The sequence below is a fragment of the Anomalospiza imberbis genome, chromosome 2, assembly GCF_031753505.1.
Source record: "Anomalospiza imberbis isolate Cuckoo-Finch-1a 21T00152 chromosome 2, ASM3175350v1, whole genome shotgun sequence".
In the NCBI taxonomy this organism is placed as follows: Eukaryota; Metazoa; Chordata; class Aves; order Passeriformes; family Viduidae; genus Anomalospiza; species Anomalospiza imberbis.
The window spans coordinates 63,550,202-63,571,172 of NC_089682.1; the positions used below are offsets into that span (position 1 = coordinate 63,550,202).

Genomic DNA, 20,971 nt, shown 5'->3' on the forward strand with positions numbered 1-20,971 from the left:
ACACACACATCTTTGTGACTGTGGCAGAATTCATACACACTAAGGCGCAAAGCATGGATTATGCATTAAACGTGAAGGTAAACATCAGCGTAGAGAAATCTGTCCTGCAGCTAACCTCCATTTGGTCCCAGCTTAAAAGCAAAACATGCTCTCTCACAGGGATCAGAGACTGGCAACCTTACTTCTCTTACCCCAGCTCTTTGTTTTTGCGTTGTGTGCAAGGTGCCTTCAAGTCCCCATCAAGACTGGTTTCTTGAGAGGCAGCACAATGGAATAACACATGTGTTCATATCCTCTCGTTATTCATTCTGGTTTTCTGATTGAAATTAGTCTACCTCACACCTAAAACCCTAAATATTTAAAAATAAGCAACAACCATGCAGACTCTGTAAATGGGATGACACTTCTACTTTTTTTTTTTCCTTGTGAAGCCTAGAACAAATATAATGCTCATGAGAAACTGAGTTGTCTTTAGGCAGGAAATCAGTGTTTATGTATAGAATATCTATATATAGACACACACACAAATGCATGCAACAATACTGTATGCCTGAATATATGTATAATGATGCAAGATTTCCGCCCCCTCACATTCATGATCATTCAATGTACTTCTACACCTAAAGGGTCATTCTTGGCTTCCCAGAAGCAGCTCAACAAGAAAGCTCAATCTAAAAAATAACTAAAAACTTAAGGACTTAGGTACAGAAGTGTTCAGGGAAGAAAGAACTGGTGTACGTTAATGTGTCAGTGGTAACTGCACTCTTTCCTGTCAAACAGAAGGGAATTGAAGCTAACTGGTGAGCAGCACAGGAGGGCTAACTTGAGTCAGTTCACCTACTGAGTGTTCACATGCCAGTGAAAACCATCATTTGGTATGCATGGATATACGACCTTCCTGTAATGCGTTTGTGTGTTTAAACTTGTACAATCAGATGCATACCTTATACTACATTGCAAAGATTATATTCATATGTGGTGATGTCACTGAGTAGAAGCCCCAGAATAGCACAGCTTGAGAATGAATTAATAGGAAGCACTTAATGCTTAACCCTCAAAGCATTTTGCAAACATTAACATTTCTGTGCTCCCAGAACACAAGTAAAACCATGCACACAGCTTTCCTGGGAAATGATAAAATGCCTCACTCAAAGGCTCAGCAGGAAGTCAGATGTGCCATTACAAGGTGGGAACTTGGCAACTGTACCCAGGTAGATTGTACCTGATTACATTTTAAAAAAACATCTTTATCCTGTTTCAGATGTCAACAGTGCAATCACTTCAACAATGTGGTCATCTGTTAGATGTTAGTTACATTGAAAATAAAATGCAAGCAAATATGAAAGTGCCAAGACCAGCAGATGTCTGTGAGTCTTTTCCAAAAAAATGAGACATTTCCAAAAGGAGCTAAGAAACACGGTCCTCCTGCTGCAGCAGTACACGTCTGCTTCCTACCTATTCTCATGAACCTCACGAGGCTCCATTACTTTCTTTTCAAGGTGATGATAAAGCAAAATCCACACATTGCAATAGCAAACTTCACCAGCAGAGATGACAGTTGTAAGGAACCTGAGCCTTATGGCAGTCATGGATCTTCATGTAAAACCAACTCGTTTTCCAAACCATGGCTAGTATATGGATGAGAGGAACTTGGATGCAGATATTACTGTTTGAGTGACAGATTTTCTAGCATTCTTGCCACTAAGCTGCAGAGAGAAATTTCTATTTCTCAGTGATGTATTGGTGCTTATAACAGTCATATTAATTAGAAAAATCTACATCCACAGAAAGATTACCAGATCCTGAAAGGCTGTTCACAGGAACAAAGACCTATAAAAGGAGAGTCATATTTTAAGTGAAATACAAACATTTGAAAAATCAAGGAAGTCACAGTTTTACACACTGGCAAATACAAATCTAAACCCCAGTGCTTTAGAGCAGTTGCTTGAATCACCTGCAGGCAGGGGTGAAGAGGGTGGCAGGTACAGGCTGCATTGATAGGGGGCCTTTAATCAGCCCAGCAGTTGTCACCTTCTGGAACAGTGACACTTTTCTCAACCACAGCCTGAATCTCACCTGTATGGAAAGAGCCAGGCTGCCCCACAGGCTTTGCTTTTGCCAGAACTTCTTGGACTACACTGATAACCACTTTCAGGCTAAACCCCACTGGCCTAACCAGAAGGTACCTCACTGTTACTGCCATTTGCTGTGAGGTATCACCACCAAAGTCACACAATTTCTTAGCACTGTGGGTTTGGGATTTTGTCATACACAAATATAACCAGTTACCTCGTTTTGACTGTAGACTTTGACAGTCCAGGATTGCAGCTGAACCTCTCAGAGGCCTCTGGGTCACACTTCAACAGAGGATGATGGGTATGAAAGGGTTACATCGCTGGGCAAACTCTGAAAATGGCCCCTTGTCAGTCAAGAGCGCTGAAACAATTGTATTGCATACCTAACAATGAAACTATGAGAGAAAGACTGAATTACTCTGTCAGCTTAAAAAAACCCATCATGGCTAACATCAGGTTAAGTGCTGGGTAGGAGTACTGCAACAGGAGGACTGTTGCCTTTGCTCCTGCTAGGACAGCTGGCTGCAGAAATCAAAGCAATGACACAGCCAAACTTTTCCAGTCTCAAACAAGATCAGAAATCCACCATCAGTCAAAAAAACCATGCTTGCCCATAACCATCCTGTACCAGCAGCTGGGCACCAGCACGTTTGGAGTCAAGACTGTAATTCTGTGTTATATTACACACTTCAAACACAATGGCAGCTGGATTTCAGAATGGAGGAACTCTGCTCTCCTCTGGGGACAAACCTAGTACTACAGTCCAGTCTTTAGGTGTTAGGAAAGCAAAACTCACAGATGATAAATACAATAAATAATTTAAAACACACTAAAGCAGCTCAGAATTGACATATATGAGAGGAGGAGAAAGAGCATATCAGGCGAGATTGAATGTAGCATTTTTATGGAGCTCTAGTTCGTTGTTTGCAGGACATTGAAAATAAAGCCTCTCGGGCTGCTCCTGACCCCTCCCCTTAAAAAACTAACAAAACAACCCCCTCCCCCCCAGTCATACTTGCTGATAGACAGGAAAATCCCATAAAACTACTTTGCCTCTCATATTCTAAGCTGAGCCAATTTAATATAGAAAACTCTATCATCAGAGTGACCAACTGCATTCCCACATAGAGAAAATAAAACCAGTCTGTGGACAGCCTCGATCTGTGGCATTCACTGCTACAACCTCTGCATTAAAGACAGAGGAGTATGTCTGGAGAAGTAAAAACTGTGAGTTTTCCACAAAATCCATTAGGTAGTTTTGTCAGATGTGTCAGTATTTATATGTTTCCCACTCAACAGGCTCCCTCAGTGCCTAGAGAAAAACACATTGGCTGTTTTATTTAAGAGGCATTCAGTACTGGATATGGTAGTTGGTACAAAGCTCTACCCTCTGTTCTAAAGACAATTTGATTCTTCAGTTAAGAGTTGGATTCACACTGACATTTCATGTCAACCAAGATCTCTCGTCCTGTATCGACATCTTCCTATTTTGATGACACCGAAGTTTAGAGGGTGCAGATAACCCCTGTTAGCAATAAGAAGTGGTGACAACAAAGGTCAAGAAGCACACCTTTACTCTTCAGGAGGAATATATAAACTCTGGATGCTGATACTGTAAATAAAATGAGTAGCCCTGGTTTATCTCTGAATGAACCTCCAAAACAGGAGGCGCTATATGGATCATAGCCTGATCTCAAATAATTATTCTGTTGATGATCCAAGATGAAAAATGCTTTCTTTGGCTGATAACTGGCACTTTCCTCCTTGCAAGCATATTATTTCTGGCTTATTGAAATGAATACTTTTTATTTTTAACTAAATGTTGAAATTATTTCAAAGAGAATTGTGAAGTAAGCCTGTAATACCTGGACCAAATATCCTGTTTTGCAGTAATACAGTCTATTTAGGGCTGCCTCAGAAGGTCACTCATACTTCAACTACTGCAGTATGTCACCACCTTAGAAATGAGAGTGATATTAGCAAACAAAATTGGTACCTTATCATTCCCTGGCACTGGCCGCCTACTCCCAGGTGGAAGGTGTGATGTTACATTTAAATTTAAGGATCTGCGTGACTAAAGTTGGCTATGAACTCAGAAGTAGAAGACAAACTGATAAATCCATCAAGGGCTGTACCCTTAACTAAGAAAACACAAATGTGCTGAATTCCACAGGGTTGGGGCATTTGGTGCTGAACAGTAACAACTCTGGGACTGCTAAAATCCAAACAGTGTATAACTTTGGCCTTTCCAAACTGCACTACATTTTAAAAAAAACCCCATCTTTCAGACTGTTATATAGAAGGTCAAAATTAATGAAACCTGTCAAGATATTTTACATCTTCGGGCCCTTTCAAGGTATGTCATTACATATTTCACAATTCATAAGTCAAAACTTGGAAATGAAAATAGTGTGTCTTTATTGATAGTCTGCCACAAATTAATGCATAAACTTAAGAGTTAGCCAAAAATGTATCTGCCATCCAAACATGGCAAGCATTATCTGAAAAAAGAAGAAATCTACTTTCTTCTAGTAGATACCCAGATGTTCTGTTACCAGGTCTCACTGCAGTGCCATTTGCAATTAAAGTATTGTTTTACACAAGCTACATGATGCTCACCAGAGTCACTGTCTCTTCATTCCTGCAAGCACACAGACATGCACACATCTTATTAATGTTAAGCCTTTACTGAAGCCAGTGGAACTCATTTGTCTCTCAGGTGAGCTTGCACACCGTATCTGCAGAACTGGAGTTTACAACTACAAAAGCAATGACAAGGGGGACAACAACAACAGACGCACTACAATAGGCATTCCAGCAATTCAATGCATCTATCTTACGGAAGGAAATCATATCTTTACATGCTATTGAATGTTAAAAACGAACAAAGATGTTTAAGCACAAAGTATATATTTATACCAAATAAAACAACTGAAAAAGTATTACATAAAGAAAAATAATGTAACAGAATGTACTTAAGTACCTAGCTTACAGTCATGCTCATATCTAAAAATAACATTGTTAAGTAATATATATAATTTTGGACATAATTCTCTAACATACAACATGATTCTGTGATTCTAAATGTGGAGAGTACTTTTTCCATGATACAGAACACAAATTATTTTATACAGGCACACCTGCTAATTTGTATAAAAAACATGCTTGTAAGTGAAAAGGTCACTGTAGTACTAATTTACCATGTAGTGTTAATCACGTTGAAATTGTCTCTTCTCCTTTTGCATTGGTGAGCGCCAACACTGAATGGTACAATATTTGATCCATATGGTTCACTGACACTGCAACCTGTTCCCAAGCAGTAGCCCTACCCGGGTGTTAACAGTACAGTTCTGTACAGCCCCATCTGTCTGCATATAGTGTATTTAAAACTAACAGCTATTACAATTATTACAATGATTTCTGTTTCAATATATACATCAGTATAAAATACTACCCAAAACACTTTTGCATTTCAAACAATTTTAACCACTTCATCAAACAATGCATTTGCAGAATTAAAAAAAAAATTCCGAATTAATATTGATTGCCAACAGTACAGCATCTCTATGGTATGTTTCCTAATAAGTGAGAGAACGGAAATGTCTTATTAAAATAAGTATCACAAAACATAATTAATGTTAGAGCTGTTCAAGGATTCCCAGTTTGTCAGTATCTACCCTAAGCCATGCTACCCAAATACAGTATAAGCCATTTAGTGTTTCTACAATGAGAAAAAACATTCAAATATTAAAGCTGTGACAAACACACAAAAGCAAGGAAAGAGAATTTGTTCTGTACTCATTTCTGTTGTAGCGAGGTACAGCATGTCAGGAGTTTGCACTCAGTGCATCATATCTGGTTGTCTGCATAGACTGAGGAATGAGATGCTGCAGAGCAGTGCTGCAGAGAGGGACCTGGGGGTCCTGGTCTGTGGCAAGTTGAACATGAGCCAGCAGTGCCCTGGCAGCCAGGAGGGCCAACCCTGTCCCGGGGGGCATCAGGCACAGCATGGCCAGCCGGGAAAGGGAGGAGGGGATTGTCCTGCTCTGCTCTGCACTGGGGGGGCCTCACCTCCAGTGCTGGGGGCACTTCTGGGTGCCGTGCCACCATATGAGAGGGATATTGAACTACTGGAAAGTGTCCAAAGGAGGGCAGTGAAGGTGGTGAAGGGCCTTGAGGGGAAGCCACACTTCATGGCTGAGGTCACTTGCTCTGTTCAGACTGGAGGAGACGAAGGGAGACCTCATTGCAGTCTGCAGCTTCCTCATGAGAGGATGAGGAGGGACAGGTAAGATCTCTTCACTCTCAAGATCAGTGACAGGACCCAAGGGCATGGCCTGAAGCTGTGTCAGGGGAGGTTTAGGCTGCATATCAGGAAAAGGTTCTTCACCCAGAGGGTGGTTGGGCACTGGAACAGGCTCCCCAGGGAAGTGGTCACAGCACCAGCCTAACAGTTCAAGAAGTGTTTGGACAATGCTCTCAGGCTCATGGTGTGAAGCTTGGGATGTCCTGTGCAGGGCCAGGAGTCGGACTTGATGATCCTGACGGGTCCCTTCCAACTCAGCTTATTCTGTGATTCTCTATGTGCTATGATACCTGGAAACAACTGTGGAAGACAGCTGAAATAGAATCAACTCTGAATTTCCTTGCTGTTGTGGTTTTATGTCAGATCGTTCAAGTTAGGAAAACTTAGTGTCTTTTTCTTTTCCTGAAGGGAGGGAGAGAGAGGAATTCAAAATGAAGTTGCAAAAATGCTACTAAAATCACTATCTTGGACACAATAACACTGCTTTAGGAGCTACTGTGTCATTGCACAATAAAAGTGGCCTATTAATCGCTGAATTATTGGTGTAGCAGAATATATATCATTGTGAATGTGTTTTAAAAATTATTATTTTAAAACTTGCCTGTATTCCATAAAAAAACATAAAATTTTGTGTTTTTCAAACACTAATACATTTATGTAAAGTAGTAAATGTACATTTATAGTGGCAAATTTCAAATCTCTGCCTCTGCTGCTTCAGTTTTTAAAATAGGGTTTGGTTAAAAAGTTTTCATTCTTTACATCGTCCTAAACCACAATTATTTCTGAAGCATAAAAGAAATCCAAATGGCAATAGTAATATGATGGGGTTTTTTGTTTGTTTTGCTGATTTGTTCCTAGCTTAAAAAATAATCAGTGTCTTGAAAAAAAATGCAAAACAGTAAACCCCAAAAAATCTCTCCTCAGAAGAAGTTCCTGCTAACTGAGAGTTTTTTTCCAAAACTAAGTTTCATGCTTACAGTATCTTTATAGTCATGTTATACACCCTTGAAAATAAAGGCTCACTGTTGAGAATGGTGACAGGCCCTTAATTATAGAGGTGTTAACTGGTGACACTATTTTCCATCAAAAAAAAACCCAAAAGCCCTACAAAAATTCATAGCTTATATTGAAAGTTTGATTCACACTCATTTTGTTCATTTAAAAATACTCTTTGGAAACTTGTGTCAACTCCTGCAGACAACTTAGTGATACATCTTTTCCTGTTAAAATAAAAATGATTCATATTCACCTCTACCCCATGCTAAGCTCTACTACTAATATACACTTCATTACCTGCTCATGTCACCATCTAACACATATCTTTACATTCTTCTACATATAGTGTCCAGGGCTTATTTTTCACCAAACAGAACTTGATAACTATTACACGTAGAAGTTTTTATTGAGAAGTTTTTTGGTGTTCTAGCCTTTTCATTGCAACACACAGTGATAATAATAGTTCAGAATTTTTGTCTGTGTTAACTTAAAAGAAACTTTTTATAACTTTTTTTTTTCATTATGGATTTTAAAATCTGAACTCACTTAGAGATCAAAACAGAAAACCAGAAGAGAGATTAGATGTAATTTTAAAATGGTTCTGCTACTTTAAGATGCATTTAAAATTTGTACACATAACAAAAGACTCTAACTTTTACATTGCTGTAATCAGATTCTAATTCAAAGTCTCACAAATACACATGAAAAATAAGCCACTGGTCATGAAATCTAATGATTACATTCAAAGCTAGCCTTAAAAAAATAAAAAAAGTTACAGGCAAAACATAATGGTTTATGTACTCACTAGCTTATCAGGCTACAATAGGCATGGTTTAAGTATAAAAAAAAGCAGACAATTTAGATTTAAATAAGACTGTGTGAAATCAGAAAAAACCCTTAGATTTCACTATTAAAAAAAAACCCAGAACACCTATAATTACTTCCCATCCTACAGCTATAGTTAAACCAACTAACAAAAATAATCAAAGTATTTTTGACAAATGGAAGTTAGGCTAGAGTATGTGGCAACAATCAAAGTTCATATATGTTTCTATGTAAAATGACTCATGATTTACTATAACATAAAATACGAACAAGAGCACTTTGTGGCTAATGCAAGAGCTACTAGTAGGAACACTTAATGCTAAACAGTCTTCAGCCCTCCTTTACGTCATATCTCCAAATCAGTATTGACTTCTTTTGACCAGATACATCATTTTTGGCTTGTCACCCCAGTATGTCATGTTTTACCACTTGCCACAGGCAGCAGGAGACAACTAGCTGAGCAAACTACAAGCAGTGACATGCAGTAATTAACTCTCAAATCTGAGTACTTAGATAAAATGATACGCAAGCGCACACTAGGACAAAAGGAATGGCATTCGTCATCCAAAATAGGCTCATCATCCCTCCCCACCCCCCTCCAACAGTAGTTGCAACAGCAATAGAAAAAGATCAAGAAGATGTCTGTTCTTCAGAGTCAACTGTGGAAAAAAGTCAGCAATATATAACAGCAGCGATGGACAAGGAAGAGCAAACCAAAACAATCTTGTTGAGCATTTGTTCATTTACTTTTTCTGAACACAAGCCAAAGTGCACCACACCGGCTTGTTCTGAACTTCAGATACAGATGTCCTAATCTCCTTAGATCCTTCACAGATTTAGAATTCAGTCTCCCTGAGGCCCCTATAACCAAGTAAGAAAACTCTCTTTATCTAGCTTGGTGGCTGCCAAGACAGATTCCATGTCATTTAGGATGTCAGAGCTCAAAGCCTCTTGCAGACTTGGCATCAGTTCTTCTCCTTCTATATTCATTCCATCTCCTTCCAGTGTCCCAAGGTCCACATTTGTCCCTGGAATGGCTTCAAGGTAGTCTGGGAAACGGTTTTGATGGGATGGTATGTTACTTTGGCCGATACTGTCACCTAGTTATAACACAAAGATGGATATTAAGTATACTGGAAGTACCAAACCTACAATTTATCAGGACAACTGGTTAGAGGCTAATCATGTACCTCTTGCATCACACAAGCAGTGTGACTCACAGAAATCCATCACAAACCCCCAAAGATAACTTGGCTGCATGCAGATGCATAAAGAACATGCCTTTGTTTCCAATTTTCACCTACTGACCCAAATCTTACAGATCTTTGATGTCATTTAGCATAATTTAATTTTTACACTTGAAGGAAAAAGTCAATACTAAGTCAAATACAGTTTTGGAGTAGTATTAACAACACTGGATGAGGTACTATTCTTAGCTCTGAACAATATTACTTCAAAAAGCAAACATGCTTAAATTCCTTATAAAAACAGGAGTGATACTACTTACAAGCAATTTCCCCATCCTCCCAATACAGTTGATTACAAATATGTTTTTTCACAAATCTAACCACAATGTTTTTATCAGAAAAACAGGGGAAATAGGAAAAGGTAGAAAACAGTGCAAAAAGAATCAGAGCTTTTCAGAACTGCTTGTTTTCATTGCAATGGATACAAGTGTATTTGGAAAACATGCATTAAAAATGTACACAAACCAGACCTGTATCCATCTCATCAACACTGTTCAGGAAGTCATCTGGGGTTCTGGGTACACTGTAACTGCTCATGCTAAGTCCACTATCTGTGCTTTCATCTCTGGAGTGATATGTTCCACTGTAACAGAAGATAAGGAGTTAAAAAATGAGGGTAGAGCACTGAAAATATAAAATAGATGCTTGTTTTGAACTAATTTATGAGCTTTGAAAACATTGCTACTATGAGAAATCCCCTATTCTAATAAAAACTGAAGCATTTGTTTGCATGAGACACCTGGCTTTTATTTTATGCAGACCTTTTCCAATTAAAACCATATTATTTAGATTCAATTTAACTTGAGAACATACCTAAGCAGCTTTAAGAAATGGCCTTCTTGTGTTGTGCATAATTTTAATCTTTTCACACCCACCCACAGCTAAAACCTTTCGAAGCACATCAGATAATCCATAATGATTATAAAAATAATAATAATTATGGTGCACCCTTTTATGCTTCCATAAGGATAAAAAAATAAGGATAAAAAATACTTCTAACTTATGTTAGAAGTTTAATCAACCACTGAAGTGTATTTTTAGGTCACTGCTGTTATAAATAGTTGGAGCTCCTTTAACAATTCTTCAATTGCTTCAATTACTACTTGTTCAGTCACGCACATCAAGGCAAGAGAGCACTGAAATATAAATCAAACACTGGTACAGAAGCCATCCTATAAACAAACCCTGCTCACAATGATCTTGCTGACAGAATAGTTAACCAAACTGATGGCATGGGGCCTTACATGCCTTCACTTTCTTACTGCTATGTCCTGCCAGCGCAGCAAGCAAGACCAAGAGAGTCACCGTGGAACATGTGGGAAGGAGAGGGCAAGTAGGCCACTGTGTTGAGATTATATAGTATGGTTTTGGTAGCAGGGGTCTGCAGGGATCACTATGCTGTGTGACACAGCAGGAGGAGCTGCTCCCATGTTAGACAGCTGCTTCCAGCTGTCTCCAAAGTGGTCCAGCTGCCCAAAGCTGAGCCCATCAGTGACAATGATGGTACCTTTGTCATAACATATTTAAAAAGAGGGGAAAAGTGCTGAACAGCAGGTGGGAGAGAGGAGCAGCCTGCAGGCCCCATGGTCAGTGCAGAAGGAGGGACAGGAGGTGCTCCAGGCACCAGAGCAGAGATTCCCCTGTAGCCCGTGGTGTACAGCCCATGGTGAGGCTGCTGTGCCCCTGCAGCCTGTGGAGATGCCAGGGGGAGCAGAGATCTGCCTGCAGCCTGTGGAGGATCCACACCAGAGCAGGCTGATGCCTCGAGGAGGCAGTGACCCCATGGGAAGTCTGTGCTGGAGCAGGCTGACAGCACCTGTGCCCCATGGAGAGAGGAGCCCATGCTGGAGCAGCTTTGCTGGCAGGAGCTGTGGCCTGTATAAGCAGCTGTTGAAGGCCACCATTACCTCCCTCCCCCTCTGCATCTCCTAATATTCAGTCTTTACAAAATATTTTCAAAATCTGTTTTTCTTCAGGTTATGTATTCTGAGATTCACTGAGAATCCTTACTGATTTTCCATCTGGCATCCTCAATGAACATCAACTTGGTTTACTGTTCAAATTATCATTTGAAGACATACTAATCCTCCTCATGATGTACTTGTGATGTACATAGAATATGCCTTTTTGTCAAGTGTGAAGAACCAAAAAAATTATGAACAGCTATTCAGCATCAGATGCCAGTAGAATGCCTTCAGCCATTTATGCATATATGCATAAGCATATATGCTTCAGCACATATTTATGTATATAAGTATATATACTTGATTCCATGAAGACACCTTTGCCACACAAGAAAGGAACCTAACATTTCTTTATAGATAAATCATAAATATTTCCTTTTTTTAAGATTTATTTAAGAACAGAATCACCACACGTTCAATACAATCCTAGTAATTAAACTTAAACAATTTAGAACTTCTGTGAATAAAAATCTGGTTTACTTTATGGGACAAAATACTAAGAACAGAACTGAGACTATGCTGAACTAAATCACTGCAGAGGAGAAGGCTTTTTGGCTGCTGCTCTCATACTTGGAATGTCCAGTACTTCTCTTCAAATCACTCCTTAATACACATTTCCTCTTTCTTCAACAAGGATTTGTTCATTCAGTAGTCATACCACCCAAAATTACCACATGCAACTAAACAGCATTACCCAAAATAGAGTGGATTCGTCTTCAAATAATCATTGTTAAAATATGTGTATACAAAAGAAGAAATACCAACTTAGGAGTTAAACAGAGAACTACCATCACTACCAATATAAATCTAACCGACAAAAATATTTAAACAAGTGTGGCAAATCAAAAGGTGAAATAGTCTAATGAAGTCTGCACTGATGAATATCCCATTAAAAAAATAATCAAATATACCATAATGACAGTAAGTACTGAAGACAGCAGGCAGATTTGATTATGCATTTTAAAACACTACTGAGCATTATCCCAAATTACTCCAATGTAGTGATTTTCTGAGATTTTTTTTAATGCTTCTATTATATAGGCAGAAGAAAATATTAAACAACCTAAACTCTGAATATATAACTCTGGGGCCTAAATTTAGTACTGTCTCACCAGAAACTTTATATACACCCTATAAAGATAGAAAGGAGCATTTCTCAAAGTCTGAACTTTAACATAAGGAGTATCAACAAGATCTTTAGGTCAAAACTATTGGACTGCTTTCTGAGACAGCAATGCATATTCACAGATGTCCGTTCTTAAAAATCCCTTTCCCACATCCATATGACAGAATTAGGTGTGGTGCCACACATACACCAGCCTAGAAAGATACAAATTTTCAGACCAAAGTGCAAATTAAAATAATCTGAACTCAAGTCAAACACAGATTTTCAATACTTTGTATGGGGTAAGGGCTACATAAAAAAACCCCAGTTAAACATATATGCAATAATGCAAGCAGTATCTTTTTGCACTTTGCAGTAAATATCAACCTGCCATAAAATTACAGTATGTAAATTTGCTCTTTCTAGCTTTTTCCCCTGTTTCTAGGTAATGGCAAAGATCCATCACTTTATATTTTATGTGTGTAGAATCACAACGGATAAACTGCATCAGTCCACTGCCATGGCTGTTTGAAACCTAAAGATACATTTCCTTCAGGTCAGAAGACAGGTTTTGAAGATGTGAGGACCTGTATGGTGTATGATGGCAACAGCGTTCCAGAAGTTCAAGCTAGAATGTTATTATACCACATTGATACCATTACCTATCTACGGAGGCTTCCCACAGGAGAGCAAGTCAGGTTTAAATTGTCTTGTCTCTTATTTCTTAGGACAAAGCCAGCACAGTTGAGGCTCATGCAAGAACACCCTACAGTATGGATACCATGTAGGGTAATCCCTCCAAAAAACATCAGGTTTTCTAATCAGAATTGTCTGTGTAGGAGATAAATCATCCCAAAGGGACTACCCAAAATAAAGATGTCATTTATCTCAAGCTGCAGCAGTGTCTCTAAAGTTGTAATGTTTGGTAGGAAGCATTTGAAAGCTGAAATTTGAACTGTATCTCCAACAAAATAAATGCTTCAAGTCAGAGGGATTTAGGAAAAAGTTTTATGAAAGACAACTCTATATTGTAAGATTCTAAAACCTGAATGAAAATACCCACTTCAAAATAATACAGCATTTAAAATGAAACATGCCACTATTTGTAGATCTAACATTATCAGAGTAAAAATACTGCTAAATACCTGAAGTGGATGGGAGGGGTGAATGGAGAAACCTTAAAATGAACCTCAAGCTGCAATCCTAAATGTGCCTCACAGTTCATTTGATCTCACAGCGAGCTATTCACAAATTGAGCCAGTAATTTGAAATGACTGTTAGTCAACAGATTATGCAGAGGCAAACATGTTATGACTTTGAATAAAAACCTTCCTACAAGTCTGAACAGACTACTTCCTCCCACAGGAGACAGCTTTTAATTTTCAACTTTTACTAGACTTGCCATTTAAGGAAAGATTCATTTACAGCTGTGGCTCTTGGCACGGACAGATGTTCAAAATAAACTATTACATGTACCAAACAGAATTTTAAATCAAATTTCTTTCCACTAGTAGCTACTCCTACAAACCTGTTAAGAAAGGGATCAGAACTATTTGTAGTCATTGTTCTCAGTTCCTGAGACATTCCAGGAGATGACACAGGGTTTTGAGATCCACCGTCTTGTTCCATTGTTGGAAGCTGGCTACGGAGAGCCAATTCCTAGAACAGCAGGAGAGGGAGAAAGAGAGATCATGTCAGGCATTTGAACGCACTTTTTGGATACATAAACACATGACATTATAGATAATTGATAAAGCTTCCTGGAATTTTACTGCTTTTACTGCTTCCAGTTAGAAGAATTAAATGAAATTAAACTGAAGTTTCTGAGGACAAACCAAGAATCTGTACTGGCTTCAATGAAAATGCAAGTTCCAGCAGCCATGACCACCATTACAGAGATGGCACTGTAAAAGTATTTATGGATATAAATATCTGTATGCTTACAGAAATATTTTCTAGTTCACTACAGTATCTTTCTGCTAAGTCTATACTTAAACCAAAACAAGAATTGTTAATACTATCTGACCCCTAATATAACCTGTTTAGCTCTGCTAAATAGCATTTTATCCCCATTTCTTTTAAATTCTGATTTAGTTCCTGGATTCCTTTGTACCTTTCTTGTTTCAGTCAGCAAATTTTCAAGTCTTTCCCTAAAAGTCTCTATTCATTATTCCTGTTTGAGGCATGCATTTGAAATTTCTGACTGATCAAATCAGTGATTAGTTCCCCAAGTAAATTTCAAAGCTCTTCAAATTCGTAGTAATTTCTTAGCAAGGACAAGACACTGCACTTCTGAAGTTACAAACGTAAATTGCATATAATTTTTTACACATCTGAATGTTCACCAGCTTGAATAAAACCATTCATTAAGCTTGTAATTACTAATTACTAAAAGTAAGTGTTAACATAAAATGCATTCTATTAAGGGCAGATGGAAATAAGCAACATTTGGTGTAATTTCCAGTGATTCCTCTCCCCTTTTTAAACAAGTAATCCATGAGTTACACATGCGAAAATACAGTAATTTTCTTCAAGCAACTCTATTCAAACATCATCAATGTCCCACCAAGACTGAGCTTTGTTATTGCAGAGATTGATAAATCTATTGACTACCTTGTCACCATTACTGGTAGTATGTGACTTCCAGGTTGTGCCTGGGAAGATAATCTTGGGCAAAACCAATCCTGTCAATCTTGACAATAATCAGTATTTCTCACTTGTAAAATAAGAGGTCGTCATCCATTTTCAATTATAAGCTTAAGGACTACTATACTGTAGTCTTTCAGAATGTAAAACTAACTTCATTATGTACAACTAACTTTGCCCCAGTTATTTTTCCAAGTGATTTCTTTTTAAGAAATCTAAGGTTATTTTATTTTATTTCCAGCAGACTGCGTATTGAAGCTTTCCTACTGCCAGGTTTTATTTTATTTTATTTTCATTTTTCTTTTTCTTTTCTAATTTGCATATGCTTCACTCCCATTCCTGTGGATTACTATTCTACATATTCTGCATATTCCTTTAAGTTTTATGTCTCGCACTAGAAAATTTTCTCACTACAGTTGATTAGATCTCTGCAGAAAGTGTACAAGCATACCATTGTTTTTTGCATTCATCATACTCAATTACTACTTCAAGTTAACCCAGCCCTCTGTTCATCACCACTTATCTGGCAACTGTTCTAACAAACAGTAATAATACTCCATCCCCATTTTCAGATCACAGGACATTAAGCATCTTTTAATAATTTCTAAAGGCTTATCCATATGATTTTCATTTGCTTATGTAATAAAACCAAATGTAAAGCCTATATAATGACATCTTATTCACAGCTAAGTTTGCAACTTTGTATCAGTCACAAGTTACCTGATATACAGGTAGACTCATCCATTTGTAAAAAAGAAAGAAAGAAGTGTTACTTCCTGGAATTTCCGAAACAGTGATCTGAAGAAGGCAGAAGGTTTTAGACCAGCTATCCCAGAGATAAGTCCAGAACTGCTCACCCAAGTCCTCTGTCCTTTTCCCTTTCCCTCTTAGTTTGATCTGTACATTACATCTTTATTTCCTCGGGCTGCAGTCCCTGATTTGGATGAAGAGGAGGAGCCAAAAGTGCCAGCAGACTGCAGAAGCAGCATAATCACATACCAGTGCCACAAAGAGTGGTAACAAAGTAAAATCTACATGGAGTCATTTCTGTATATGAACTAAAGTGACATTTTATTTCCTTTGTGTGGCCTTTCCAATTTGAACTGCCTCCTGATTCAATAGTTGTGAAGAAGATAAGAAATCCAGACATCCCCTTTCAAGAGCTACTGACACCAGGAAAGAAAAAAAAAAACCACACAATTTTTCTTCTGTTACTATAAGAAAAAAAGTCAGTACAAAGGAATAAGAAATAGGGAAAAACAGTGGAGTTACCTTCATAATTTTCTAAATCCTCAGAGTGTAGGAGAGGTTGAAGTTTCATCAATACATGAACTTAAACAGTATGGTAAAAATAAATGCAGCTCAAGACACTAGCCAGCTAAAACAAAAAAAAATCTCATTTCTCTAAAGGCCCAATAAAGAAATGTATTAAACCAGGAGAGAGAACTATATTTTGCCTACTTTTTGGCATGTACTACGTAGTGAAACTAGTATTTTTTTAATTAGTACTACTTTTATCTTTGTTTTAACAACATTGTTAAAAATGGAAAACTGCAACTATTTTTAACTATTTATAAGTAGTATTACTGCTACTTTTACAGGAGTCAGAAGCACTTTCCCCACAAAAGAATGTTATTACTCATCAAAGTAATAAATTTATGTCATTCTGGGAGTCTGAAAGAGAAGGAATTACCAAAAAAGACAAGCTATTGAGAAACAAATACAGGGCAATTTTTAATCATTCTGTAAGATAAGCAAAGTTTCCTAAAGGCCTAAAGAGTATGTAAAGACTATTTTTCCTAAAAGGTATAAAAAATGGAAGCTGAAGTTGTTTTGCTTGAAGAACAGTCCTTTAATTTCTCCTCCCTTACAAACCTGTTTTGTAATAAAAAAGTTGTAGATTTTCTACACTTAAAAAAATGTATGGGAGTGTCCAAGCCTCTCCCAGCTCCAAAACAGAGCAATGTGAACTCAAGGCTTTTAATTCATGCTTTAAAATATGTGCTTTATTAGAAGTATTTAAAGTCTGGAGGCAAAAATAAAACTATGACAAAATCCTGGCTTAGATTTCTATGAATTGATCTCATCCTATTTTTTAAGTATGTCAAACTTGTTTTAAGTACCTCTGGAAAAAGAAAAGCTTAGCATTCCTATTGTTAGCACAAAAGCTGAATTTTAGTTATTACACAGAGACCAAAATTATCTGTCATCTCCTTGAATAATTTTAAAAATAAGGTTAGCACTGTGTAATTTATCTGGCTGACCTCATGCACATTTTTTTCATAATTCCAGACAGATTAAGTTTTACATTAAGTTACAGGTCATTCACACCATGTTCAAATTAACTTCATAAAATTACCCTTTCAAGACCATTTTTATCTTCACTGGCTTTTGAGGAAAGGCAGATGACTTGTGCAACTCACTTATTTTCTTACAGTATTAAACCCAGGATATGCTACTCAATTTGACTTTATATATCCTGATAATTGGTTTTGCAAATTTACTTTAAAAGTGCCAATTGTAACATTTCTGCCCCCAGCCATCACCCAACTTTCAAAGGATCCACAGACTTTCCTGGGAGGGGAGAGAAGTTTTAGGGGAAAGAGAAGACCACAGCAGACTTACAGCACCAGTTGCTTCTTCAGATTAAGTGCTTGCATTTTTGTGAGGGCCACAAAGTTACAGCATGTATACAAAAGAAACAGGGAAGACACGGGGACAGATGGAAGACAAATGAACTCCACAATGAGGAGTTGGGCAATTTGTGAGGACTAAGCGGTAAACAGACCATTCACTGCTTCACAACAACCGGCACAGCCAGTGAATGCAGTTCTGATTTACTATACAGACTTTTAAACAAGGTATTTATCCATAAAGATCTACACATATGAGCAAGCAATACAATTCTTTTGTTGATCTGTAAAGCTTAGAAACAAGCTAGAAACAAGCAGCAGATACAGAATGAGCAAGCATATACAGAGGAACTTGTCTCATAAATATGTAGTATGCTGATCTTACTAACAAATAGTCTAATATTAGCAGCAGATAAATAAGAAATCTTACATTCTCAGCACAAGAAAATAGTCTGCACAACATCCAAGAATAATGCCATCAGTACCTCGACATTATTTCCCTCTATCTCTTTCCATAGCACACTGTAAGGGAAGAAATCTGTTACTTAACATCAGTTCAATTTTGTGACATATACAAAACTTGATTGACATCTGCTCTACATTAGAAATTTTTGACAACCAGATGCTAACTGCATGAAAATGGAAAGAGAGTGAGTGGGGATGGAGTGAAATTCAAGTCAACCAATCTCATACTAAGACAGTAATTATTAAGGTTTCACAAATAACTGATGATGATAAGCACAAGTAACTGAACAAATGCTTGATGTTTTTAAATTTCCTGGATGTATCAACAGTTCTTGCTGATACACAGTAAGTCTGAAAGTTGTAATTTTTGCTACAGGTACCTTTGAAATTTTTAGAATTTCAGTAAAATACATCCTCATTCAAACAAGAAGAGCCTCTTACCATGCTTTCTATAAAAAATGAAACTGAGCAATTATTTGCTATTTCCAGAAGGTGCTAAGGCTTCCATACACAACACTTGGAATTTTAGTGTCACCACAGCATACTGCAGTACCATGGCAGAGAGACCAAAACCTAGTAGGGACACTATGGTTACCCAATACCAAAAAAACCTGACTGTAGATACCAATACAACCATGGTACTGGATCCAAGCTACATGGGGAAAAATGTCAAGAAGGATGAGGATATTGGACTAGATGACCTCCACCAGAGTCCCTTCTAACCTAGTGATTGTGTGACACGAAAAGTTCAGAGATCCAGTTAAAAGTTTAGAAATATTTCTCAGATGTTTTTAATCCATCTATACAAGAGATTTCATTAGATGCAAGCTTCAAGAATGCCAGTGTTACATAATTTCTTACAAATGAAAGACCTTAGCAATCCCTCTCTAAAACAAACTTAGACTTCCCAGAATTAAGAGTGCTGAACATATGAAGATTTAATTTTTATTATTCCTTAAAAGAATATCTAAAATTTAGCAAGAGAAGCAATTACTCTGCTACCAAGCACAGCTTTATCATCAGGGAAGCAGGTAATTCCTCCAAACTTCATTAATTTTATTCAAAAAGAAAGAAAGACCTGTCTGAAAGAAAAAGGTGAACAAAGAAATGTTAATTCTTTCTATACATTTTCCAGATTCACTAGGTCAGCTGTGATCTGATCAGATGTACGGACTGGGACTTCAATAGCAGCATCATCAGAGAAGACAGACTACATTTGCCTCTACAGTACTAGGCCTCAAGAAGCATTTAGAGAACCAGAACCCAGAAGCAGTTCTCTAAACACTTTCTTCCACCTGTGGCTATTCATTACATTACTGAGGTGATATGAAAACACAGAAAGTACATTTAGATGGTGCAACACGAATAGTCTAGTATTACAGAACTTTAAAGGTGACACGATTGCCCATTCTTCTACCCAACAGATCACTCACACACACCTTGACTCATTAGTAAGTGCAGATTAATAAAACTGATCCCAGGCAGGAGGTATGGTAGGAAGCAAGGTTAAATATAAATGAAATCCTGATTTTTGTATGAATCCTTGAATCAGTTTCCACTTCAAACAGAGCAGAGTGACCACTACATATACATTTGATGAATTATCAGTATAGTCCCTTTGAGTTTTCGCTGTTTTTTAGGATTTACAGCCATAATTTCAAGAAGTTCCAATAACCTCATCTTACAGAGTAAAGTATGAAACTGATAACAAACTTCTCCATTTCCCGTATTTTTTTTTGAGTTGGCAACAGGAAGAAATTAGTGGAAGAGTGAACAATGACAGGGCTTCAGGCATAGAAGAAAACACAGAATATACTTTTGGCATGCCGTAAGAAAAACATCCCATGTGAATGAACTAATTATGTTAGAAGATAAGGTGTTTTCAACTGGTATGGAGGAGTTCTCCTTTGTTTATTCTCTTGTATACCCATTATTCTTGAGGACATATTTTTTCTTCTCCAGAATAGGATCTAATACTGATTGATAAGATCATTATGTGGCTAATGCTTTGCTAATGAATCAAACTACTACATCTCAATTAAAATGCTTCTGTTTAAGAGCTGCTCTGGTATTGTCAAACAGGAAAGTATTTTTTCCAGGGTGTCAGCACTAAGGTCTGAGGTTCCTGTATCACAGAACTAGTAACATACAAGGTTTGTGGTTCTCTTCAGAATGCAACAGTACATCAGTACTAATCACTTCCAAACAGAGGATATTTTCTTTTATTCTGTTTTTCTTGCCTAGTGCATACAGAGATATTTCTTAAAAACAAAGTACAGTGCAAGCCAACATAAATATTGTGCTAAGAACCAGTAGATTAAAGAACTGTTAACAATAGTAAGCATGAAGTTCTCTGAATATATCCATAAATCCACCCTTCCAGAGATTCATTCTCTGATCAACCTCTTTAGCAACTGAAAGAAGACCACATTAAGTTGTTTATTATGCTTCACATTTTGAACAATTTTACTTTGGTCAGAGCTTTTCATAACTGTTGTTTCCTATACAGAAAATGTATATGTGCAAGAGACAGTTAAATGTCAAAATGGAAAAATTATATCTGCATGGCAATTATTTTGTTAGTCTAATCTATAAAGTAATTCTGTTATACTATGCATGCTTAAAAATCATAACCATTTCAAGTGACTTTTCTTTAAGTGATAACAGATATCCTTCTCTAAGATCATACCTGCTTTAACAAACTGATAA

At 37.4% G+C, this 20,971-nt stretch overlaps 1 protein-coding gene across 8 annotated transcripts in view; it reads right to left on the reverse strand.

Annotated features, from left to right (window-relative positions):
- Positions 1–7,467: 7,467 nt before the first annotated feature.
- The window catches only part of YAP1 (Yes1 associated transcriptional regulator), an 85,006-nt gene continuing 71,502 nt past the window's right edge, over positions 7,468–20,971 (reverse strand). For all 8 annotated transcript variants that reach the window (XM_068181432.1, XM_068181434.1, XM_068181435.1 and 5 more), the window contains 3 exons: positions 14,047–14,177; positions 9,920–10,032; positions 7,468–9,302 (listed from right to left, as the gene is read on the reverse strand). In XM_068181432.1, coding sequence (XP_068037533.1) covers positions 9,064–9,302; positions 9,920–10,032; positions 14,047–14,177 — 483 coding nt within the window. In that variant the 3' untranslated portion in view covers positions 7,468–9,063. The remainder of the gene's footprint in view (positions 9,303–9,919; positions 10,033–14,046; positions 14,178–20,971) is intronic.